The following is a 17,622-nucleotide window of genomic DNA, read 5'->3' as shown; positions in this document are numbered from 1 at the left end:
GCACCTATAAATTATAAAAGGAAAGTCAATCATGGCTAAATCTAAGGTGGGAGAAATACAGGGTCAACCTACCTATCCAGGAAGATTTTCTAAAAAATGATTATTTTCAATTCTATCCCTTGAGAAAATGACTCAATCAATTAAATTTTGATGTATTCCTAGTGTAATGTTGGTAACAGTTAACCTATAGCTATTGTCGAGGTATATGGAAATGGAGATCAATTCTTTTTGTTGTTGCTGTTGTTTTTTTGGGTTGGAGTCTCACTCCTTCACCCAGGCTGGAGTGCAGTGGCACGCACACTCTCGGCCACCCCAGCATTGACCCTCTGGGCTCCGGCGATCCTTCCACCTCAGCCTTCCAAGTAGCCGGAACTACAGATGTGCGCGACCACGCCTGGCTATTTTCATTTTATTGTAGAGGCTAGGTCTCACCAAGTTGCCCAGGCTGGTCTCGAACCCGCGGAATTGGGTCTCCCAAAGTGCTGGGATTACAGGCTGAGCCACCAAGCCCAGCCAAGATCACTTCTATTAGATTTTTTCATAGTACATTCGTATATTTAGATTCCAATGTTTTAAGATGTCCAGCTGACTGCAGTGTGCTCCTACATGAGGGGTAATGGCCACCACCACTCAACTCAAACAGCTATTAATCAAGCCAACTTTATCTTAATATTGAACTTTAATTTTATTTATCATACAAATTTTGCTACAAGCCAGCCTTTTACATATGGAGAAGGTTGTAAAGCATATGCAAAGAGTATTTATCCTTTGATCTGCATTGCTAACATATATGCCAAAATCTTATGATTGTATTCAGGGTCAAACATGAATTGCTGGACTAACAACCAACAGTTCCTAAAATGCCTCACTTTGTGACCTCAGAGGAGGTATTTAGTATGCCTCTGACTCAGTTTCCTTGCAAATGAAGTAAAGCTAATAATAACTCAAGAAAGATTTCTTCACAAGGACATTTGATGAATCAAGAAAAAATGTTTTCAAAGTCTGTGAAAAAAATCAAAAGGTTTTACATACAGTGATTTTAAAATCTACTCAAAGATGTGATTGCAGAATTAATACTACCAATGCTTTTCTTCTTTGCATTGATGGACATTAAATTCCCCAACCAAAATAAACAGACATATAAAGCAGATGTGTTTTTCTTAATGAACAGTGGAAGAGCTTCAAAGTTAAAGTTTTATAATGTTTCACTACAAATATGTACCAAAGCACCAAAGCGTGAGCATAATTAGCATTACTCTATATACTATAAAATGAAAGAAAATCAGTGAATTGGAACTAAATACACAGAAAAATATAGCTTAAAGATTTGAATTTTAGGCAGAAGAATGGAAATTTTTGAGAAAACTGATAAAGAAGTTTTGGAAGTAAGACACTTACCTTTCTCTTATCATCAGAGCCAAGGCTACATAGCAGAGAGCAATAAAAACTCATTTCTAAAATGTAGTACCAGTATTGGGATGGCAGCAGAGGCTGGGGAAGAGAAAAGTATTCATTGCTTTAACTGTTATAATATAAGCAACTAATTTTAATGCACTAAAACCATTTATATTTATTTATATTACCAAAAATTCCATAAGATAACAATGGCTTATGTTTCAACTTTCACAAAGGAACTAGAGATAATATTTCAAGGCATTTTTATTTCTAAAAGGGTAAACAAGTATTCCCAAACCAGGTTAAATATTTTGTTGAAAAATCTAAGAAAACTGCCACAAGTGTCTTATTTCAGTTTATTAAGAGTTAAATTTAAAAATTTTTTAAACTAAAATTTTTACTTAGGGACAATAGGAAGTCTGTTCTTCTGGTCCCACAATTTACTTTGTTTAATGTTTCTTGAATACCACTCAAAATCTGATATCTCAACCTCTTTTCTGGTGATAGGTTGGTAATCAGAATTAGCCTATTTTCAAATAAGACAGTAATAAAAACTGCACAATTGTTTAAGCACTCTAAAAATGTCTTCTAAATAAAAGAATACAATTTCTACAGCTAGAATTTTCCTTAATAACTTTATAGTGTGCTGCATTGTTACATTAATGTTGTCAATGAATGTGCCTTGTGATATCCAAGCCCTTGTACAATCTCCCTCTACACCAACTATGGAGTTGATCTTGGTCTTTGGTCAAGAGGACAGAAGCAAATGGGATGCGAGCAGAGACTTCATAGGCACCACATAAGAAACTTGAGCCATCTTGCTAGAAAAACCACAAAGAAGAGCCTCAGGGTTTTGACTGCCAAATATACCAGGCACCATGGGCACCAGGGACATAAGCCATCCCCTTACCAACCTCCCAACACACTGAAAATGTGTGAATGAACTTAGCCGACACCATGTAGAGCAGAATTACTTAACTGAGTCTAACCCAAACCCCCAACTCAAATCAAGAGCAAATAAATAAATGACTGCTGTTGTAAAGCATTAAATTTTGGGGATGGTTTGTTATGCATCAATAGACAACTGATATACCTGACAAGATAAAAGTTGGAGATGGAAGATAATAGACCTGGGGTTTGGCCTAGATGATACCTAGGTCCCTTATGGTTTAACTTTTGATTACTTAATGCAGAGGTTAACATATTAAAATAACTAACTTTTCTGGTCAATGTATCATCATTGAAAAGGCCATAAAAGGATGAGACAAAGTTTCTGCTTTCTTCTGTGACAAACAAGCATGTATGGGACTAACCCTTCTAATTAAGAACAACTTTAAAAATCTGGATAAGAGACAAAAAAAGAATATCTATTTGAAGACATCAGAGGGCAATTATGGTATCTGGAACCCATAGAGTCAAGACCCCAAGGAGAAGAAAAAATGCATTTGAGTGAACCCTGTATTTCAAGTAAACCCTTTATTCAATAAGTACTACAGACTTTAAGCAGAATAAATTCAAAGAAAACTATTCTATGCATATAATAAATTCTGTATTTTCCAATTTATAAGCAGTATGGAGTCCAGAGACTAAGAAATAGCAGAAGTAGGAGTTCCTGTAATCCCATAATGCTAGGAAGCAAATTGTAGCTCAGGCTGACCAGGGGAAAGTAGCCATGGTAAACACTGTAATCTTTTATCTAAAGCCACTGAAGAAGAATACTCTAGGGTACAAGTAAGTTGGAAAATCACCTGCCTTTACAAAGTCTGAAGTCCTCACTGAATCAGCTCAATCACAGATTAAAGGTGATCTACTCAAACTCTACCACCTAATAGAAGTATGAGTAAATCCTCTCAGAAGGAAGATAATATTATCCTGACCATCTGCCATTTTTCATATACAATGTCTGTCATTCAGTCAAAATCACTATCAAACAGAAGGAGACAGGAATAAGAAAGAAAACAGATCCAAAGGTGATCAAGATATTAGATTTATCAGACTTGGACTTTAAAATAATTGCAAAAATAGATTAAAAGATGGAAAATTTCAGTAGGGAACAAGAATCCATTTAAAAATAAAATTGAATGAAAATTTGAGAACTAAAGCTGAAAATACAATAATTGAAATTAAGAACTCAAAAGATGGGTTTAGCAGTAGATTATACACCGCTGAAAAAAGCGCTAGTGAACTGGAGGACATAGAAGCAGAAAATATCCAGCGCTAGTGAACTGGAGGACACGGAAGCAGAAAGTATCTGAGATTTTACTCTACTTGAAAGCTAACAAGTTTCCTGAATGCTGGTAGAAGACAGGAGGCTCCTTGGCCAGTGATAAAGAGCAGTTTATGACTCAGAGTAATACCGGTAGCCAGAGTATAAGTATTTGGGTCAATTCTCCTATCTCCAGTTCCTATGTGGCTAAGCAAAGAGGGTCAGAAGACAACTGCCCACACAGTGGGTATGGGTTACAAGAAATAAACCCTGAACTATTGAATCTGAGTCTTTTATAATGTGCTGTAACATGTCTATCATTTCCTCCAGAGGGGGACATTATCTTTGTCTCCCAAGTCTGTTTGATATATAAATATCCTGAAAAGACAGTCCAAAACAAAAAAAAGTCAGTGTCTCATTTCTCAGAATATGCAGATATGCAAGAGACCCGTGGAGAATTACCTCTTAATAGCCTGAAGCACAGAGAGGCAAGAGAATAGAAAATATTCTTAAAAGCATAAGAGACTTTCAGGGCATAGTATAACAGTCTAGCATATCAGTACACTTGTAACTGGAATTTCAGAGGAGTGGAGAGAGAGAGGAACAGAAGTAATGGCTAAGAATTTTCCAAAACTGACTAAAGACATCAAGCTACAGATTCAAGATGTACTACAGACACTAAGCAAGATAAATTCAAAGGTAACTACATTTATGCCTATCATAATAAAACTGCTGACCAATAAAAATTGATCAGAAGAAAAAAAACATTATGTTCAAAGAAACAAAAATAAAAGTGACAGCTGAATTCTTTTTTTGTTTGTTTTATTTTTAATTTTTTCATTTTAAAGATGGGGGGCACAATTCAGGGTTAGGTATACAAATGTTCATTATGCAGGTACCCTTGTTGATGACGTCCGCCTCCCCCACAGCTGAATTCTTAAAGAAGTTGATGGGATCAAGGAGATAATGAAATAACATCTTTTAAAGTACTGAAAGACAATAACTACTAAGTTAGAATTCTATACCCAGTAAAAAATATTCTTTAAAAACCAAAGGCAATATGACAGCATTTTCAGACAAACAAAATCCGGCAGACTTGCCACTAAAAAAGATACCAAAGGCACACCTTCAATAATTCCAGATGGAGGCATGAAAATGTAGGAAGCAAGGAACAGTGTGAGAAGGTAACTGGACAGATTCACAAAACAATAAAAGCAATGAATTGTAAGGTCTTAAATATTAGAAGGAGAAGGGAACATGGTGTATTTTAATGACCTTTCAGTGACTGGAAAGAGGGAAGGCATGGATCTGTAATACAGTCTAGTAAGTCAAGGATGTATACAGCATCCTTGGGATAATTACTAAAAGAACAAAAGCATACATAACTGAAAAGTTAATAAACAAGAAATGGAATAGTAACTTTTAAAAAAACATAAGTGTCCCATAGAAAAGTAAGAAGGAAGTACAAAAGGTAATGCATCAAGTGGTACAAATAAAAATAAATAGTAAGACAATAGGTTTAAGCTCAAATGTATAATTACATTAATTATAAACCAACTAAAGGAATGAGACAAGTGAGGGTCAATAAGGATGAGGAAGCTCAGATAAAGAAAGTGCCAGAGGATGACATAGTAGTGACAAAGAGTAGCGCAATCCAAACCCTAAGGGGACAATTTGAGCAGTCTGGGTGTTGAAGTGAGGGGGGACTACATCAGAAGGGACTTACCTGTTTGGGATAGCCATTCCACACCTCCCATAGGTCATAAACCCAAGGTTTCTGAAAAAGACAAGAAGCCAAAAGAGAATAAATAAGTTTGTCAAAGTCAAAGTTGATTTTGGCAGAAAACCTAAGCTCTTCCTGGTGTCACTTATAGGGGGTAAGGCACAGGAAGACACACTTTTGTCATATTCCTTTTGTTTCTTTTGTACATTTTTCTCTTTCTGTAAGCATTTCTACATATTCCTACATATAACACCCCTGTAAAATTCACTACTTCTTGAATCTGTGATCAGTAAATCATCTGATTTCATAGAGGAAATTGATTCAACAAGTGAATCTACTAACAAAATTATGTCTGAACCAAATATATTAATGCTTCTAAAGCAATACAAATATCTTGAGATATTTGAGATAAATCTGTAACAATATTTGAGAGAAATCTTGAGTCTTGAGAGAAATCTCTAAAACTGCTTGTCTTTTTGAAAGTATTACAGCCTAAAGAAATTTCAGGCAAGAATTTTAAAAATTGAGGATCAAATATATTAAAAAGATAACTTACATCATAAAGAAATACAATTCCAGCAACAGTTATCATGAAGTAAAATGCAAATCTCCAGCTGCCAAAGGAAAGAAAAGTCTTTACTCCCTTGTAAAGGTGAATGACATTTAAGGAGAAAGGATGTGATAAGAGTTTGGAAAGAACATACGTTCTGGAATCCAGCAAACCTAAGTTCATATCCTGGCTCTGCCATATATTAGATAGTTACAAACATAGGTAAATCATTTAACTGCAGGAAGTCTTATCTCACCTTTAAAATGAGAATAGCAACACTTATTTCTAAATGTCAAAAACTGATGATAATTTATGAAAGTATTGATCATAGTTCAAATATAAAGTAAGTAACAATAAATGGTAGACATTATTATCATTATTACTCAGTTCTAGAAACACAATCAACAATGGTTTGATGTTAGTATTATCATCATCATGACAAGAAGGATCTAATGAGTCTAACCGCTTATTTTATCCCCATGTAATCCCCAGTTAAAAGGTTTCTATGTGGTCAGACTTTAGACTTTTCTCCTAAAAAGCAGACTTTAAAAGAAAAGATTTTCCTCATATGGAGGAAAATCTATAGATTAAGAGATGGAAGAGATATATCAACCAATTATTTAAATACTGATTCAAATAAACAAACTGCAAAGAAAATTATGAGACAATAAATGAAACACTGACTTTTTTATTAAAAATCTTTCAGTTATGATACAGGTATTGCAATTACATTTAAAATAAAGAGTTCTTATATTTTAGAGATACGAAAATACTTGCAAATGAAATCATGCAATGTCTGATAGTTGCTTCAAAAGTCATCTATGGTGGGAGAGAGGGGAAGGTAGGGGTACAAAGGACTCGGGATTGGCCTTGAGTTGATCCGTGCTGGAGTTGGCATAGCCCATTGTGTAGTCCTTCTATTTTTGTATATGTTTGCAACTTTCCAAAATAAGTTTTTTAAAAAATGTCTATTTGATCCAATGATTGCTGAAGCAACAATAATAATATTTAAATAATATCTGTACCTTATATTTGTGTAAGGCCTTATTGTGCTTTTCTCAACACACACACCTGTAAGATAGGTAAGAAATAGGAACATACATATATACCCATTTTGTAAATGAGAGATTGGGTCATTTCCCAGCTCATGTAGCTAAGAAGCAGGAAAGCTGCAACTTGAAGTGTGAGTCTTTGAACTCTGCATGCAGTAGTTTCCTGAACATGATTCCTGCCTCTAAGCTGCCCTCATGGCCTGCTTTGATAGAACAAAAAAGTAGAGTTCAATACTCCAAAAGTTGAACCATTAAAACACCCAAAGGGCATTTTACAAAATGAAAGTTGAGACTTGACAGCGCTTGTTTTATTTGCAGAGAGCATTTTCTTGGTTTCTTGGATTATCTTGTCCAAACAAAAACCACAAAAAATAGGAGATGATAAGGCCAGCCAGCCCACAAATAAAGCCAAAAGTCTAGGTGCTATGTCTCATTTTATTTGTTTCTCAAACATGTATTGGCTTCTTGACTCTGAGCCAGGAACTGTGCTAAGCACACATGTGTGATCACATTTTTATCTTCACAAGATTATGAAGTTGGCCCATTCTTGAGACTGTTACTTGATTCTCACAGCCTTAAAAAGTAGGCAAGATAAATACTAAAGGAAACTTTAGATCACAAAACCTACCCAAGGTTGTACGGTAACAATCAGATGTAAGAGTACAATCCAAGTTTTACATTTTTCTGGACCAGTCCTATTCAGGTTTTATTATACCACACCAGGGATTCTCAAAGTGTGTGCCAGGAGTCCCTGAGGTCAAAATGTTTTCATAATAATACTAAAATTGCCTCTCATTATCTCACAAGGGAGGTTATATAACATGTGATTGCTTTGTTGCTCTGAATGAAATTGCACTGATGAAATGTGTGCTGGTGCAGTCTCATATTTTATAAATGTCACTGTTTTAAATGTTTTAATGTTCTAAAACTATAAATATCAAAATATAATATACATACATGTTCTTTGGGATCTGCAAGAATTTTTAAGGGAACAAGGGGTCCTGAGACTACAAAGTTTGAGAACTGTTACACTTCACTGATAATAAATTGAATGATGATGTATTTGTCAATGTCATTTTACTTGCTTCAAATGAACATTTTTTTTTCCAGGAAAGGATAAAATAGGATAAAATAAACATAATTGTGGGAGGGAAAAACAATTTAGAAATGGATTGGTTAGGCAAAGATGGTAATAGTTAAAGAAGGTGAGATTGCAGGATGAAATCAGGGAGGCCTTGGACAGAGGGAACTTGGGCCAATGGTACAGAAGCCAGAAAGGCAAGAGATGGGCTCCATGGTGGGCAGGCGGGATGGAGCGGATAGTGGACTGCAAGGAGAGGCAAGGAAGAGGCTGTGTCCGCCCTGCCAAGGGGAGTCCTCTCTCCCACACTGGGGAGTTCCCCTCCTTGTACACTTCAGGCACTTGGGAGTTCCTTCTTACATGCTACATGGAAATGCTTTATTTTAAAGAGAAATGTGGTCAGCTAATATGGACTTTGATTATTTTAAAAAGGACCTGCCAAAGAAACAATGGACTGAGCTCAGGGTGCTCCCGGGCTAATCCATCCTGATGCTTTGAGGAAATTTCTGTCTACAGGAGAGTAATCTTAAGAGCTCGATGTTGGGAAATAAGCATCCTGGGTGATGATTTCTGTAGCACACTGAATGGCTGATAGGATAAAGTATAATCCCCATATAATCAAACAGCTTGGCGCTTTGCTTTAGTCCATTTAGTCCATAATAACTTTTAACAGTTATCTGACTTAGAATAAATTTCTAACATTACTAAAAAATAAGTTAAAACTTAAATTTTATTTGTGGGCCCACTTACTGTTTCCTGAATATACTGTATCATTTCCTGCTGTGTGTCTTTGCCTTACTTGAAAATGCTGCTTTCTGACCAGGCATGGTTGCTCACGCCTGTAATCCCAACACTGTGGGAGGCCAAGTCAAGAGGATTGCTTGAGCCTAGGAGTTCGAGACTAGCCTAGGCAACATAGTGAGACCTCGTCTCTATAACAAAAAAATTTTTTTACGTTAGCTGGGTGTGGTGGTACACACCTATAGTTCCAGCTACTAGAAAGGCTGAGGCAGGAGGATTGCTTGAGTCCAGGAGTGTCAGGTTACAGTGAGCAGTGATGGTGCCATTGCACTCTAGTGGGCAACAGAGTGAGACACTAACTCAAAAGAAAACAAAATCCTACTTTCTTTTCGTATGGAAATCTCATCCATTCTTCAAGATCCAACTTACCTCTTCTCTAGAAAGCCTTTCTCTACTTCTCCAACCAGGCTGACACCACTTCCTCTAAATGTTCACAATACATCTAAACAAGACTGTGTATCGGCTGGTGTCATTAGGGTGGTGGAATAATGATAGTTGTTATGGTTTCCTGTGTGATAATCTGGTCTCTCTAATTCACAGTCTAAGACTAGTGCCTAGGACTTACACGTTTGCTTCCCTCTCAAAAGCTAGAACTCTACAATCTAGGACAGTGCCATGTACAGAGAAGACACTCAGCCAGAACTTCTACGTTGCATGACTGATTGATAAGGGTAACTCCCTTCTCTAGCCTGAACTCTGTGACAGACTTTCAGTAGACTCATAGACACAGCCAGATGTCAAAATGTTACTTGATTTCAAGGATCCTCTGTTTTTGAGAGGTAAGCGTTAGTTGCGAGCACAGGACGATGGAACAGAAATAATATTAGAACAGAGTCAAAGACCTAACTAAACGCAACAGCCCTTCAATCACATATGTGACGTCAAACAGGTTCTTTAAACTAGATGGATATGCGGTTTCTTATCTCTTAAAGAGGGTAATCCTAGCTTCTCTATCTCATGCCATTGGTGGGAGGATCAAACAGACATTTATAAATTGTAAGGCACTATAATGTCTAGGAAATTGCCAGACAATTTCATTAGAATAGGATTCAGCTCAGAGGTAGAAAATGAGTCCCTGCCTGGGGACTTCATTTAAAACAATAATCATTTGGTAGCAAAAATAAATGAATGACAATAAGAAAAAGGGGAGGGTGTAATGTGAGACCTGCTCCATTTTCACTGTTTTGTGCTGATGGGTTAAAGAGAGACACTTATGCCAAGCTGACATCAGCAACAATGCAATATTTACCAACCTTCCAAGAGCTAAAAATCAGAGAGGAGTTGTTTAGAAAACAAACAAGGCCATACACCTGGAGCCACTGAGGGAAAAGCAAAGGAAGCCTGTGATGAGAAGTGTTTTTTTTGTTTGTTTGTTTTTTTGAGTTGGAGTCTCACTCTGTCACCCAGACTGGAGTGCAGTGGCTGCTCCCGGCCACCGCAGCCTCGACCTGCTGGGCTCCAGCGATCCTTCTGCCTCAGCCTTCCAAGCAACCAGAACTACAGGTGCACGCTACCATGCCGGGCTAATTTTTTAAAAAAATATTGTAGAGATGAGGTCTCGCCAAGTCGCCCAGGCGGGTCTCGAACCCGCGGGCTCAGGCAATCCACTCACCTCAGCCTCCCAAAGGCACGGGATTACAGGCTGAGCCACCGAGTCCGGCTAGAAGTGTTTGTTTTAAGGCACCATGAAGAAGGGTTTTGTCCCTCTAAACATCACCCAAGGTCACAGTTGGATTATCGTAGTTGGGAACATATACGTAAATTAAAATAAGTTACTAAAGTTTAGCTTTCCACAGCCTCTGTTTGCTTATTTGAAAGTCTTACATTAGCTCCCTCTTCACTGCATCATCAAAACAAAAACATCTGGTAAAAGTCACAAGGTAATGTGAGGACCTTAAGAAACAGGCAGGAAGAAGGAATACTACTGGCGTGTAGAATGTGACACTGAACACAAACCAGTTTTTGTCTGGATATAAAGCAGGGTAAACAAAGTTCACCTTTTTATGTACAGGTGTCAATTTCTGCCACCAAGAGAATGACCTAAAGTACTACCATATTCTATAGGAAGAAAGAAAAAAATAGAAACCGAACTCAAGTGAAACTGAAAATAAATCCAATGCAGTCTTCCTGCCCTCAGAATCTATTCAAAGCAGTTAATTCTGGTAAAATTTTACTTGATGCCCCAGTCCATACTGACCCTCTCCAAGCCTACAGGGAACCCAGAGGAATGGGCTGCACAACCCACAGGCAGGGCTAGGGCAATGAGTGAAGTCTCACGAGCAGAGGCTTTCTCAGTGTTCTGACAAGGAAACACACATCCTCGCAGACACTCTGCTCTTACGATCAAAAGGACTGCAAACAGAGGAGAAGTCTTGTGAAGTAGGGTCAATCCTAACCCTAGAAAAGGAAAACACCAGTTAAAGATATTTTAATGATTTTTCTGGACTTCAGGCTAAATACCATAATATCTCCGGTTCATCTTGGAGAGTTCATAGCCTGCCCAATTTGTAGAGGAAGGAACAGAAGCACAGAGGGTGAAGGAGTGACAAGCCTAAACACCCTATCTGTGAGCGACAGAGCTGGGTTTAAACCCTTCCCCTCCTAAACAGAAACACAGTGTTTTAAAAGCTCTGACCATTCTTCTTACCAAGCTTCCTGGAATTTTTTCAACCTGCAAGGCCTCTCTTGATTTCGCCGACTCCTAAACCATCTTTCAACCTGGCGCTCCGTCAAGTTGCACTTCTTTGCCAGTCCATAAATATCACTCTGAAAAGAAAAGAAATGAATGAAAGAATGATAAGGAACAGAGTCAGACTGGCAGGCAGTTAAGAGACAGTGAGGTTAGAGTACAAGAGCTTGTGTACTGGGAGTGAGAGATTCTGCCATAAGACCTCGAGCCAGGTTATTTACCTCTTTTTTCTTATAGAATCACAGACACACACACACACACACACACACACACACACACACGGAAAAAAATACCAGAGAGAATGCTGATATTTCAGCTCCCTGAGTTACTAAGATCAATTCTCTGTAAGTTGGTAGAAACCTGCACATTCAAGTGACATAGTGAGCTTAATCATTCAGCTAAAATGTATTAGGACCTCCTAGGTGCCAGGGAGTGTAGTATAGTTTAAAATGTCAACCAAATCCAATATCTTCATTTTTCCTATGGGGAACAGAAATCCCAAGAATTTTAGTGACCTGTCCAAGAACTAAAATTAGTAGCAAAGTGTGGACAAGCACTTAAACTAGTGTACTTTCTGTCATTTCACATACTCTTTCTTTTTTAAAAAAATTTATTTTCTTTTGAAGATGTGGAGTACAATTCAGGATTAGGTATGCAAGTGGTCATTGTACAAGTAAAGTTTGGGCTTACCTTTGGTCCCCACTTTGCCTGGTTTGAGATCAGATACCCTTATTAATGTTATATGCCTCTCACTCCCTCCCCTGACAGTCTCTGGCTACAGTCAATCCCTTTCTTATAGTATTACAGTAAATACTCAGGGTCCACTTATGAGTGAGAATATAAGATACTTAGTATCCTGCAAAGTCCATAATTTTCTTCTTCTTTATGGCTGTATAATATTCCATTGTGTATATGAACCACATTTTTAAAATCCAGTCTAGTTTTGATGGGCAGCATGGTTGGCTCCATGTTTTTGTTATTGTATGTAGTCACACACTCTTTCTAATAGTTCCAGAAGATGTTGCAGGAAAAACTCATACAGATGCTGGCCATTCACTTTCACATTTAATCAGATGTAGAGCCTATTTCAAACTAACCCAAAAGAATTCCAATCACAAAAATAATAACTGCAAAATATAATCATGATGACTGTTCCTCCTTTGGAAAGCAGGAGTTATAGGCTATGATTTAAAATTGGAAGCAATATGGATGACAGATTAGCTCAAAACTTACAAAGTCAAAGTTCCAGCAAAACCAGAGAAGAAACACAAATGACCACGTGGACCAAGTCTGCTTCATACTGGGATTTTAACATAGGCATGTTTTCACATTAAGCCTTGGTAACCCTCTCCATTTCCATAAAGAAATCTGCTCTTGAAAATACCAGCCTTCGTTTCTGTCTGTCATTTTCCAGTGTGGGTAAAAGAAATATTTTAATTTCCTCTTAATTCTATGAGAAAAATAAAATGGCACAAAACGGACTCTCAGTTTCAGTGCTAAGGAAATAAGCAGAGCTTCATGGACATGCAAATAGAAAGGCTCTCGTCATGACCCAAAGGACCAGCTGTGACCAAGCTCTGGCTGAGGCTTCCAGAGCAAATGTGCAGACCCAGTATTTAGATGTGAAATCACTAGGCCTTTTTTAAAAAATATTGACCAATACCTCAAAGTAATTTTAAACCAATAGTGGGTGAATTTTGTGAGGCCAAACAAAACCTGCATGTGGGCAAGCAGGCTAGACACCCAGCAGTTGTGACCAGTTAGATAGCTTCTGCTACACTCTCTTATATAGTTTGGGTAATTGTTCAGGGACACAGGGTAATAGTAGATAAAATGCATGCAGAAGCTGCCACACTGAAGACTGGCCAAGGACTAATGGCAGCTTCTACACACCTCCTAAACTGCTAGCCTACTACTTAATCCAAAGAGAGGGAAAGAAAAACAAAACAAATACAGGCAGGATAGAGCCTTTAGGATTATAGGATTATACTCAGTTTCCTGTAAACTGCTCTCTCCAATATCTGTTCTTTGACAGACCAAGGGTTCACCTATTGTTGTTATTGCTTGTTTTGTTGTGTTTTGTTTTTTTGAGGAGGTTGAGCTGGCAACTAAGAATTGTGCCCACTTCTTTCAGACAAGGTGCTGACATTGGAGAGCTAAGTGAACAAGCCTGGTATGGGCTCCCCTATGCGGGGTAAAGTCTGTCTGGGAAGGAAGTCAAAAGATTAAAAACAAGGAATTGTAATAAAATATGATGAGTGCTAAGATAGGGAAGATTAGGATACCATGGGACCCATTGTATGTGGCAGTTTTTGAAAGTACATTTGCACTAACTCTGAAAAATGCCCCAGGAAGGAGAAGATGAAGAAGGCAAGTGTCCTGCAGAGGCGCCAGCACGTGAGGTCATCTGAAGATGATGGCATGGGTGAGCAGGAAATACTTGAGGGCAGAAAGAGGCCTTGTAGGGGAGAAATATTCAGAGAGGAGAAGAGGAAAACTGCGGTTAAGGCCGCTTCAAGCAGGGTACGTGGGGTTTACCTTGTGCATTACAGGATGTTTGTGTTTTAGAGGTCGCCCTCTCGCAGTGGGTAAAGAAGAAATGGGCAGGGTGAGGCTGGAGATGGAGATCACGTTCAGGCTGCCCTTTTGTCCTGAACCTCTGCCCTCAGCAGCAGGGCGTTGAACTCTGGGCTGGACAAGATCGGAGGTTTGGATACGCTAACCCAGACAGCACCTGCTCACAAGCCCTTGCAGGAAGAAAAGAGCTCTGCAGGGTCGAGGAAGGAGAATGTGTAGCCTTGAGCACCACACTCTGATCTCTGAGGAAAACGGGATATTGACACAAGCGTGTTTGTTCCCTACCTCAGAGGAACGGGTTGAGGACCAAGAGACACAAGTGTGCTATATCAACTATTGAGTGCTACTAGTCAGTGCTGGAGATTTTTTTGGCCAAACACAGGAAGGTGACTTTGGTCTGAAAATCATTTTTTAAAAAGGTATTTCTTTACTTCTAATATAATTTGCAAACATGAACTGATCCTCCAAAATCGAGAATACAATTCAAATTCTGTTGTTGGTTCCACAGCAAGACATTCTGATGTGCTGCTGTACTATGTTCTGTATGTTCTTAGAGTAAAGGACTCTGGGTGTAGCTTTACCATTTCAAATGTTTGAATCACTTATTTATTCATTCAAAAATATTTGGTGAGCCTCTATTCACTGGTGCCCGGCACTATTCTAGGAACCGGAGTAAGCAAAACACACTGAAGTGCTCGTACTCATTCTAGAATTTTCCCATATCTTAGAACAATTCAATTTTGTTATTATGCTATCACTTCTTCAAGTATCTGCTTAGTAAATACATCTATAAGATAGCAATTATATATGATATGAAACTATTTTTTGTTTTGGAGCACAGATTAATCCAGTTGAAAATAAGTCTTCAGCTACATTATTATGGACTACAGTATTATTGGGAGAGAAATTTCCTTGCAAACAAAAGTCTCTAGAAGTATTTTTTTAAATTAATATATAAAACATGAAGCATTTATTGAACACTTACAATGCACAGAAAATTGTACAAGATGCTATAGGAACAGAAACAAGCATGATTAAGAAACAAAGTGATGTTCCCTTGGTATAATTTGAGTTGGGAAGATGTACTTAAAACACTACTTAAGAAGTCAGTAGATGATAGGCACAAAGTTAATGGTATAGGCTCCACGTACTCAACTGTTTTAATAAAAATCAGGTGTTATCCACATGTATTACCAACACAACACTCTGCTGTCATAGGATTGGATTACTTCTCTTTTAGTGGTGATACCCATAATTTGAGTCAGCACAAAACTTTTTTTCGTCCACCCAGCAACTTGCCTCAAGTAATAATAGCTGACTTTTATTGAGCATCTACTATGTGCCAGGCCCTAAGCATTTTATATGTATTATCTCAATTCAACCCTCCCAAGATCCCTGTGAGATAAGCACTATAATTACGCTCAACTCACAGAGGTGGAAACTGAGGCACAAAGATGTTGATCTGCCATCCTCCTATGGAAAGTCTGTGACAGAGCCAAGCTCTGAACTCACACAGTCTGCCCTCATGATGTGTGTATTCAGTCTCTATGCTACACACTGCTGTGAACATTCAGAAAGGGTTTCAATCAGGGAAAGTCACTCGGACAGAGCTTTGGGAGAGGCAGGATGTCCTAAGGGAGGAGCCCTGAGTGGGACCAAGAGTCCTGGCTTCTTCACTGAAAAGCAGTCCTCTGTAACTATGGAGGAGTCACCCAGCCTCTTCGGCTCTCATGCATCTCACCTATAAAATAAACTGCACTAGAGGAGGTTTTTGCTCTAAAAAAGTTTGATGTGTGGATGAGTCAAGCTAGCAAACTAGAATGACCTTATTGACCACAACTGGCTTGAGGTCCATCTGAAAGTGCTGGTTTTTTTTAGATCTCTTCCAGAACTTAGTTGTTCTGCATCAGTTCTCGTCATGTTTTGTTTTTGTTTTTGTTTTTTTTTCCCTGAGGGAAAGAGCTAGATAATAAGTTTTACTGTTACTACATTTTATCAACAGCAGAGTAATTGATCTGTTGGTCAGAGCTGCTGGTCTGCTATTATAGCTCTCTCCCCAAACATCTTGAAGCTGTTATTGATACACACATACGTAATAGATACACAGCTGCACAGACCCAATCACAAGAGAATTGTGAAAATTCATAGACTGGAGCTGTCACTGGATGTTCATGTAAATTGTACTTAGGCCTCATCAATACCATGTGATGCCCTTCTGTGCTCACCAGCCCACAGTCAACATCATACACAATGAAATGCTCTATTGATGCAATCTATAGCAGTTGAAGAAGCATCCTTGGCTCCACGTACTCAACTATTTTTAAAAAGTCAGGTGTTATCCACATGTATTACCAACGCAACGCTCTGCTGTCATAGGTTTGGATTACTTCTCTTTTAGTGGTGATACCCATAGCTTGAGTCAGCACAAAACTTTTTCCCATCCACCCAGCAACTTGCCTTATTACCTCAGCTATAAATGAAGCAAAATGCTATGTGTGTGACATTGGCCAAGTCAATGTGTGGCAGTATTGTGAGATGAGTTTGTTTCCACATCTGAAATTACTACCAAATCATGAACTCTGTCCTCCTCTGTTATATTCTATCCTCCTAAGTTCTAGTACTTTTATACTTTGGGCATTTTACTGATCTTGATCTGCTATACAAATACTACCTCTGTTTTGTAATCTAAGAGCAATATAACTTAGAAATCTTATTTTCCTTCAACTTCTTGGTTCAGCATATGAAGGTTTCTAACACTCTGGGAGAGATGTATAACTTCTTTTACTATTACTTGATGCAAATGTCCAAATTATGTAGACATTAAGCCATACCATAATGTCAGTTGAGTTAGAACAATTACAATAATCACAGGTCCAACCTTTAAAATATATTTTTAACATTCTATTAAAATTTAAAAAGAGTCACTGGGGTATAGTAGAAAGAGCACTGGACTGAGAGTATGTGCCAGGTTTCCACTTTTGATTTAGCCACTAATTGCCTCATGACAGCTTGTTTTCCTCTTGTTGGGCCTTAGTCCTCATGTCAGTCAGGAAGAAGATGGGTGATCTACCCTCTAAAGTTCTTTCCGTTTTTCTTAGGTTTCCTTTAACTTTCATGTGGCCATTTTCTCTTGATAGCAGGAAACTTGGTAAGAACCGAATTTTCTAGATTATTTTAAGTATCCTGAAAAGCTGACTTGAAGCTCTTGGTAATAGTAAGTCAACAAATAATTGATAGGATAGTACTGTTTTTCACATTGTATCCAAGGTTACCAAAGTAGCTATTCCCAAACAGAGAAAGATAAGGACCCCCTGAAAGAGCCCTAATTTTTCATAAACACAGCTAAATAATTTCCCTTTAAAACCTATAAAACCATAATGCTTAGGCACTATGATCACCAGTGGTAACAAAAGTATTTAGATGAATAACTGTAGTCACTTAGATTATGTGGGTATAAAAAACATATGAAGATGGCTCATCCTATAGTTCCTGTTTCAGAAAAGTTGTCAATACAGAAGCTGAGGGTAGAATGAGTTAGAGACAGCTCT

At 38.1% G+C, this 17,622-nt stretch overlaps 1 protein-coding gene across 1 annotated transcript in view; it reads right to left on the bottom strand.

Annotated features, from left to right (window-relative positions):
- Positions 1 to 17,622, bottom strand: part of CERS3 (ceramide synthase 3) — an 83,769-nt gene that overhangs the window by 54,331 nt on the left and 11,816 nt on the right. The window contains exons 4-7 of the mRNA XM_008069014.1: positions 11,456 to 11,574; positions 5,881 to 5,938; positions 5,328 to 5,378; positions 1,399 to 1,491 (exon numbers count right to left, since the gene is read on the bottom strand). Coding sequence (XP_008067205.1) covers positions 1,399 to 1,491; positions 5,328 to 5,378; positions 5,881 to 5,938; positions 11,456 to 11,574 — 321 coding nt within the window. The remainder of the gene's footprint in view (positions 1 to 1,398; positions 1,492 to 5,327; positions 5,379 to 5,880; positions 5,939 to 11,455; positions 11,575 to 17,622) is intronic.

This window comes from Carlito syrichta, unplaced genomic scaffold (genome assembly GCF_000164805.1).
Source record: "Carlito syrichta isolate Samal-C Ts95f unplaced genomic scaffold, Tarsius_syrichta-2.0.1 Scaffold311755, whole genome shotgun sequence".
In the NCBI taxonomy this organism is placed as follows: domain Eukaryota; kingdom Metazoa; phylum Chordata; class Mammalia; order Primates; family Tarsiidae; genus Carlito; species Carlito syrichta.
This window is presented reverse-complemented; position numbering and strand designations above follow the sequence as displayed.